Genomic DNA, 8503 nt, shown 5'->3' with positions numbered 1-8503 from the left:
AAAGAGAGCCTGGCTGAGGCACTTGGTGCCATGGCTGAGTTGCTCAGATGGTGCTGGGTGACAGGTTGGACTTGATGACCTCTGAGGTCCTTCCCAACATCCTTGATTCTGTATTCATTTTCCTCAGCAGGAAGCCCACAGTGAGAGAAATTCAGCATCAGGCAATGGCTTAGCATCCTGTTTCCAAGCTCCTCACTTACCCACTGGAGACATCTCTGGGACACTGGCCACATAAGGCCCATCCAGGAACCTTGGCTCGTTGTCATTGATGTCCTGCACCTTGATGATGAACTCAGACTCGGGTTCCAGAGGCTTCTTGGTGTCCACATCCACAGCCTGGGCCCGGAGGGTGTAGAAAGGTTTCTCTTCCCTGTCCAGGCTCCTTATGGCATGGATGTCTCCTGTGGTCTCATCAATGGTGAAAACTGTCCCAGCACCATCTCCTGAGAGGGTGTATTTCACAGTGCCCACTCCCTTGTCCAGGTCAGAATGAAGCTGGAGAAGAGAAAGAGAAGAGGAGGAAAAGATCGTTGATGGCTTCTGCTGGGCTGGGGAAAAGGAATCACAGCATCAGCCAGGTTGGAAGAGACCTCAGAGACCAGCAAGTCCAACCTGGCAGCTAACACCTGCCAATCAACTAAACCATGGCACTAAGGGCCACAGAGCTGCAGAAGAACCACCTTTCAGGTCCTTAAGAACCTCTAAGTGCATGGGAAAAGCGTGGGGAGTGTGAGCTAAAATGATTTTTACCACCATCCAGTGCCTCCTATGCTTAAACAAAGGTGATGGAGTCATAGAGTCATAGGGTGATGGAGTGATGGAGTCAAGGAGTCATGGAGTGATGGAGTCATGGAGTGATGGAGTCATGGAGTGATGGAGTCATGGAGTGATGGAGTGATGGAGTCATGGAGTGATGGAGTCATGGAGTGATGGAGTCATGGAGTGATGGAGTCATGGAGTCGTGGAGTCACAGAATCAAGCAGGTTGAAAAAGACCTCAGAGATCATCAAGTCCAACCTATGGCCTAATGCCTAACACCTCCTGACAGCTAAACCATGGCTCCAAGTGTCACATCCAAGCCTGTCTTGAACACCTCCAGGCATGGGGACTCCACCACTTCCCTGGGCAGCACATCCCAAGGGCCAATCTCTCTCGCTGGGAAGAACTTTCTCCTCACCTCCAGCCTGAACCTCCCCTGGCACAGCTTGAGACTGTGTCCTCTTGTTCTGGTGCTGGCTGCCTGGGAGAAGAGACCAACCTCCACCTGGCTACAACCTCCCTTCAGGGAGTTGGAGAGAGCAAGAAGGTCTCCCCTGAGCCTCCTCTTCTCCAGGCTAAGCAACCCCAGCTCCCTCAGCCTCTCCTCACAGGGCTGTGCTCCAGACCCCTCCCCAGCTTTGTTGCCCTTCTCTGGACACCTTCAAGTCTCTCAATGTCCTTCTCCTTTCACCTATCCACTACTAAATCTCCAATGTTAGGGCTTCAAGATTTGCCTTTAACTCATACTGAGGAACAAGAAAGGAAAGCCAATTCTTCCCTGCTTCCTGCCCCCTGGCAAAGCACATTCACCACCTGTGTGCCCATGGCACTTGGGCCCTTGGGCTGATGGCCAGGGGGGTGTTGGGCTGATAGTTGGACTGGAGGATCTCAGAGGTCTCTTCCAGGCAAAACAACTCTGTGCTGCTTTGAGTTCTTTGGTTGGTTTTACCTCAGAAATGCTCAGGGGGTTGGGGAACCTCTGCTGTGAGGCCAGGCTGAGGAAGCCGGGGGTGCTCAGCCTGGAGAGAAGGCTCCAGGCAGACCTAATAGCAGCCTGCCAGGACCTGAAGGGGGCTACAAGCAGGCTGCAGAGAGACTGATCATAAAGGCCTGCAGGGACATGACCAGAGGCAATGGCTTCAAACTAGAGCAGAGCAGATTGAGATTGGATGTGAAGAACAAGTTCTGCACCAGAAGGCTGCTGGAACACTGCAGCAGGTTGCCCAGGGAGGTGGTTGTGGCCCCATCCATCCCTGGAGCTGTTCAAGGTGAGGCTGGACAGGGCTCTGGGCAACCTGATCTAGCTGAGGATGTCCCTGCTGAGTGCAGAGGGCTTGGACTGGATGAGCTTCGGAGCTCCCTTCAGGCCTGGCCCATTCTGTGATTCTGCACAACTTCTTCCTCACCTTTGGAGCCTGGACTCTACAAAGCACATCTGGTCAAGCAGCTCCTCTTCAAAGTGCTGGAAAATGTAACTAAAGCAACTGAATGAATATTTAACCACATTCAGCATGGCAAAGAGGCCTGACTAATGATGCCAGCTCTTGCTAAGTGTTTCTCTCTCTGTTTTTTGTCTCCTCCATATCTATTTTTCAGTAGACATGAGCTGGAGCTGTGTTAGCAAATCATCTGAAGCAGGAAGAGTGGAGCTGGAGAGTGCAGAGGGTGATGCTGAGGGAGGAGTCTCCATAATAAAGATAGCTCAGGGTGAATTGCTTTTTGCTGCAGAGAGGATCTCAGAGTCACAGAACTGTCAGGCTTGGAAGAGACCTCAAGGCTCAGCCAGTCCCAACCCCCTGCCATGGGCAGGGACACCTCACACTACAGCAGGTTGCTCACAGCCACCTCCAGCCTGGCTGCAAACACCTCCAGGCAGGAGGCTTCCACCACCTCCCTGGGCAGCCTGTGCCAGGCTCTCACCACCCTTATGGGCAACAACTTCTTCCTCACAGCCAATCTGAATCTTCCCCACTTCTAGCTTTGCTCCATTCCCCCTGCTTCTATCCCTCCCTGACACCCTCAAAAGTCCCTGCCCAGCTTTCTTGGAGCCCCTTTCAGATCCTGGAAGGCCACAATGAGGTCTCCCTGGAGCCTTCTCCTCTCCAGCCTGCGCAACCCCAACTCTCTCAGTCTGTCCTCACAGCAGAGCTGCTCCAGCCCTCTGCTCCTCCTCCTGGCCCTTCTCTGGACACCTTCCAGCACCTCCAGAGCCTTCCTGTACTAGGGGCTCCAGAACTGGGTTGCTCAGCCTGGAGAAGAGGAGGCTCAGGGGAGACCTTCTTGCTCTCTCCAACTCCCTGAAGGGAGGTTGGAGCCAGGTGGGGGTTGGTCTCTTCTCCCAGGCAGCCAGCACCAGAACAAGAGGACACAGTCTCAAGCTGTGCCAGGGGAGGTTCAGGATGGAGGTGAGGAGAAAGTTCTTCCCAGCAAGAGAGATTGGCCCTTGGGATGTGCTGCCCAGGGAGGTGGTGGAGTCACCATCCCTGGAGGTGTTTAGGAAGAGCCTCGGTGAGGCACTTGGTGCCATGGTTGAGTTGATTAGATGGTGCTGGGTGGTAGTTTGGAGTTGATGATCTCTGAGATCTCTTCCAACCTGGTTGATTCTGTATTCACAGCAGAGCAGCTCCATCTCATCTGGTTGAATGGACTGAGTGCACATTCCTGTAGAGCATCCTCTTGGATTATTTCTAGCCTGCTGTGACCTACCTGGTAGTCTCCAAGACCTCTCCTTGTCGTGAACAGGAGCACAAGGAGTCTGAATGAGCAAGACTTTTGCCTCAGAGGTGAATTTTGGATCAGAACAAAACTGCTCCTGGAGCACTGCCAGCTCTCAGGTACTGCACCAATGCCTCTGCTCTGAAACTGCCAGCTCAGGAGGTTAGGGGCTGGAAGGGACCTCCAAAGAGCATCCAGTCCAACCCCCCTGCACCCAGAGCAGCTCACACAGAACACATCCAGGTGTGGTTGGAATAGCTCCAGAGAGGGAGACTCCACAACCCCCCTGGGCAGCCTGCTCCAGGCCTCTGGCACCCTCACAGGGAAGAAATCCTTCCTCCTGTTCCCATGGTGCTTCCTCTGGCTCAGCTTCCACCACTGCCCCTTGGGCTGGCATTGGGCAGCACCCAGCAGAGCCTGGCTCTAGCCTCTGGGCACTGCCCCTGCACAGCTTTAGCACAGCAGAGAGCTGTGGTTGTCCCTCTCTGCTGGGCCACAGCTCAAGTCCTGGGTTCAGTTTTGGGCCCCTCACTACAAGGACACAGAGAGGCAGGAGCAGGTCTAGGGAAGGGCAACCAAGCTGAGGAAGGGCTTGGAACACAGAGCTTGTGAGGAAGGGCTGAGGGAGGTGAGGTTGTTTGGTCTGGAGAAGAGGAGGCTGAGGGGAGACCTCATTGCTGAGTCCAGTTCTGGTGCCCCCAGCACAAGAAGGACATCAAACTGCTGGAGAGGTTCCAGAGGAGGGACACAAAGATGATCAGAGGGCTGGAGAACCTCCCCAGAGCCTTCTCTTCTCCAGGCTGAACAGCCCCAACTCCCTCAGCCTGGCCCCACAGGGGAGGTTCTCCATCCCTCTGATCATCTTTGTGTCCCTCCTCTGGAGCCTCTCCAGCAGCTCCATCTCCTTCTGGGGGAGCTGGGGGCTGCTCTGCTACTCTAATGGCAGAGTTCTTGGCCAGCACAGCCTGTGGAGTGTTAGAGCTTTGGATCTGTGACCTCCTTTGCAGTGCAGAAGAATGGCCACAACCTTTTCTATCCCTTCAGGTGTGGAGTACAGCTCAAGAACCTGATCCTTCCTTTCTGGTTTGATACAGAACACAGAATTAACCAGGGGGGAAAAGACCTCAGAGATCATCCAGTCCAACCTATCACCCAACACCATCTGATCCACTCAACCATGGCACCAAGTGCCTCATCCAGGCTCTTCCTAAACACCTCCAGGCATGGGGACTCCACCACCTCCCTGGGCAGCACATCCCAATGGCAAATCTCTCTCTCTATGAAGAATTTCTTCCTCACCTCCAGCCCAAACTTCCCCTAGCACAGCTTGAGACTGTGTCCTCTTGTTCTGGTGCTGGATGCCTGCCTGGGAGGAGAGCCCAACCCCCACCTGGCTCCAACCTCCCTTCAGGGAGTTGGAGAGAGCAAGAAGGTCTCCCCTGAGCCTCCTCCTCTCCAGGCTAAGCAACCCCAGCTCCCTCAGCCTCTCCTCACAGGGCTGTGCTCCAGACCCCTCCCCAGCTTTGTTGCCCTTCTCTGAACACCTTCCAGCAGCTCAACATCTTTCCTAACCTGAGGAGCCCAGAACTGGACACAGGACTCCAGGTGTGGCCTGAGCAGTGCTGAGCACAGGGTTGAATGATCTCCCTGCTCCTGCTGGCCACAGCTGGCCACAGCTCTCCATCCTGAACTCCCCATCCTTCTCCCTCATTCAGTCAATGAATGACAGAATCATGGAACTGGTTGGGGTGGAGAAATCTTTAAGGTCACCCAGTCCAACACCAACCCAACCCCACCATGGCCATCAAATCATGGCCCCAGGTGACATGGCCACAGGTTGCTTGAACACCTCCAGGCATGGGGACTCCACCACCTCCCTGGGCAGCCTCTTCCAACCCCTGACCACTCTTGCACCAAAGACATTTCTCCTCCTCTCCAACCTCAGCCTCCCCTGGCACAATTTCAGGCCAGTTCCTCTCCTTCTGTCTCCTGAGCCTGGGGAGCAGAGCCCAACCCCCAGCTCACTGCCATGTCCAGACAATTCTTGTCAGCTCTCTTTTTCTTTCCATCTCCAAATGCTTCATCTAGTGCCCACACCTGGGAGGACCACAGCCCAAAGATGTTGCTGCCATCAATCTTTTGCTTCTTATTCTCCCACAGTCAGCTACTTAAATACATCAATAAACAAGTGAGGCCACAAGATCAGTAAGCAAAGTGCTGCTTTGGAGTTACAGAATGGGCTGGGCTGGAAGGGATTTCCAAAGCTCATCCAGTCCAACCCCTCTGCACTCAGCAGGGACATCCCCAATCAGAGCAGGTTCCCAGAGGCCCTGTCCAGCCTCACCTTGAACAGCTCCAGGGATGGAGCCTCAGCCACCTCCCTGGGCAACCTGCTGCAGGGTTCCAGCAGCCTCCTGGTGCAGGACTTGTTCCTCACATCCAATCTCAATCTGCTCTGCTCTGGTTTGGATTCGCTGTCCCTGGTCCTGTCCCTGCAGGCCTTTGCACACAGTCTCTCTGCAGCCTTCCTGTAGCCCCCTTCAGGCCCTGGCAGGCTGCTCTGAGGTCTCCCTTGAGTCTTCTCCTCTCCAGGCTGAACACCCCCAGCTCCCTCAGCCTGTCCTTGTAGCAGAGCTGCTCCAACCCTCTGAGCATTTCCATGGCCTCCTCTGGAGCCTCTCCATCAGCTCCAGGTCCTTCCTGTGCTGAGGGCTCCAGAGGTGCACACAGCACTGCAGGTGAGGTCTCCCCAGAGCAGAATCCCCTCTCTGGCTCTGCCTTTAGGTTGCTGCTCTCTACCTCAGCAGCCAACAGTTCTGGGATTTGAGAGAGTTTGCAGGAAGCCAAAGCTTGCAAAGGGAAGCATTCAGTGCAAGCCTGGCTTCCTCAAGGGGGATTTGTGTTTCCCTGCCTCCAACTTCCTCCTCACACCTTCACATGCAGCTGTCAGCATTGCTTTGTGCCTCACACACTTGAGGCAGCATCCAGGATGCAAAGCTTTTAAAGTCATCCTTCCCCCCCCCCCCCCCCCCCCCCCCTTTTTCAGCAGGCAAAGCTAAGTGAGAGACAAAAAACCTCAGCTCAACACAGTGAGGCATAAAAGCCAAAGCTGTGGCCCCACTTCTCCCCTCTTCCACTGCTTTGGCTCTTCCCTCTCTCCTCATCACTTCTCTTAGCTGTAACACCCTATGACAAGGCTTTCACTTGCAGCTGTGAGTGAGAGAAGCTCAGACAGTTTGGTACAGCCAGGCAGAAAAACCATCACAGACCTGCCAGGCTTGGAAGGGACATCAGGGATCACCCAGCTCCAACCCCCCCTTGTGTTCCTGAGTGAACTGTTCTGGGTGCCCCTGCTCTGGCAGGGGGGATGGACTGGAGGATCTCTGGAGGTCCCTTCCAGCCCCTAACCCTCTGTGATTCTCTGACCACAGAACCAGACAGCTGTGGAGATCAGAGGAGACCTCTGAGGTCACCACTCACTCACCCAGAGCTCACAAAGCCACCTAGGCCATTGCCACCAAACCACATCCCTCAGCACCACTTCCAAGCCTCTTCTCACTGCCTCCAGGGGTGGTGACTCCACCATCTCCCTGGACAACCTCTTCCAATGCTTCAAAACTCTTGCTGGGGAGAAATTTCTCCTAACATCCAACTCAAACCTCTGATGAAAGGCCCTTGAGCACCACAAACCCATCTCACACCTCCCGTATTATATATATTAGTTGGTGGTTTATCCACTCCAACCCAGCTGTGCACCACAAACCCATCTCAGAACCCCTCTGCTATTACTTTTGCTGCTGTCTTATCCACTCCAACCCAGCTGTGCACCACAAACCCATCTCAGAACTCCTCTGCTATTACTTTTGCTGCTGTTTTATCCACTCCAAGCCAGCTGTGCACCACAAACCCATCTCAGAACCCCTCTGCTATTACTTTTGCTGCTGTCTTATCCACTCCAAGCCAGCTGTGCACCACAAACCCATCTCAGAACCCCTCTGCTATTACTTTTGCTGCTGTTTTAGCCACTCCAACCCAGCTGTGCACCACAAACCCATCTCAGAACCCCTCTGCTATTACTTTTGGTGCTGTTTCATGCACTCCAAGCCAGTTGTGCACCTCAAACCCATCTCAGAACCCCTCTCCTATTACTCTTGGTGCTGTCTTATCCACTCCAAGCCAGATGTGCACTACAAACCCACCACAGAACCCCTCTGCTATTACTTTTGCTGCTGTTTTATGCACTCCAAGCCAGCTGTGCACCACAAACCTACCTCAGACCTCCCATTTCTTTGGGGAAGTAAGTTTCAATCCAAACCCAAGACCAGGAAACAAGAGGAACCTGAAGAGGCAGACATCAAATGTTCTAAACTCAACCCAACAATGTCTTCAGTGGAGACAGGAGAGGCAGAAAGCAAATGGCAGCACTCAGTCCTAATCACAGAATCAACATTCAGCTTGGAGCAGAGCCTCAGGATCCCCAAGGCCAAGCCAGAACCCTGCTCTGCAAGGCTCAGCCCTAAACCACAGCCCCAAGCACCACAGCCAAACCTCCTTCAAACACAGCCAGCCTTGGGCACTCCACCACCTCCCTGGGCAGCACATTCCAAGCCCTGACCACTCTGCAGGGGGAAAAACTCTTCCTGCTCTCCAGGCTGAACCTCCCCAGGGGCAGCTTGAGGCCATTGCCTCTTGTTCTGTCACTCCTGACCTGGGAGCAGAGACCAGCAGCAGCCTCTCTCTGTCTCTCTCTTGGGTCTATGAGAGGGTGAAGGAGGAAAGGGGAGACCAGAGGCAGCTGCTGGTAGCTGAAGGAGGTTTGCCCCAGCAGAAGCAGGTAGACTTTTATATCACATTTCATAGGATCACAGAGCTGTCAGGGCTGGAAGGGAGCTCAAGGCTCAGCCAGTCCCTAGCCCTGCCATGGGCAGGGACACCTCACACTGCAGCAGATTGCTCACAGCCACATCCAGCCTGGCTGCAAACAACCCAGGCAGGAGCCTTCCACCACCTCCCTGGGCAACCTGTGCCA

General features: G+C 54.3%; 1 protein-coding gene across 1 annotated transcript in view; it reads right to left on the bottom strand.

The window, feature by feature from the left end:
* Positions 1-200: 200 nt before the first annotated feature.
* The window catches only part of LOC137459430 (cadherin-12-like), a gene marked incomplete at its 3' end in the record, with an annotated part of 136494 nt that continues 128191 nt past the window's right edge, over positions 201-8503 (bottom strand). The window contains exon 4 of the mRNA XM_068170373.1: positions 201-495. Coding sequence (XP_068026474.1) covers positions 201-495 — 295 coding nt within the window. The remainder of the gene's footprint in view (positions 496-8503) is intronic.

Source organism: Melanerpes formicivorus, unplaced genomic scaffold, assembly GCF_026170545.1.
Source record: "Melanerpes formicivorus ecotype bairdi unplaced genomic scaffold, bMelFor1.0.p_v2 SCAF_357, whole genome shotgun sequence".
NCBI classification, from domain to species: domain Eukaryota; kingdom Metazoa; phylum Chordata; class Aves; order Piciformes; family Picidae; genus Melanerpes; species Melanerpes formicivorus.
This window is presented reverse-complemented; position numbering and strand designations above follow the sequence as displayed.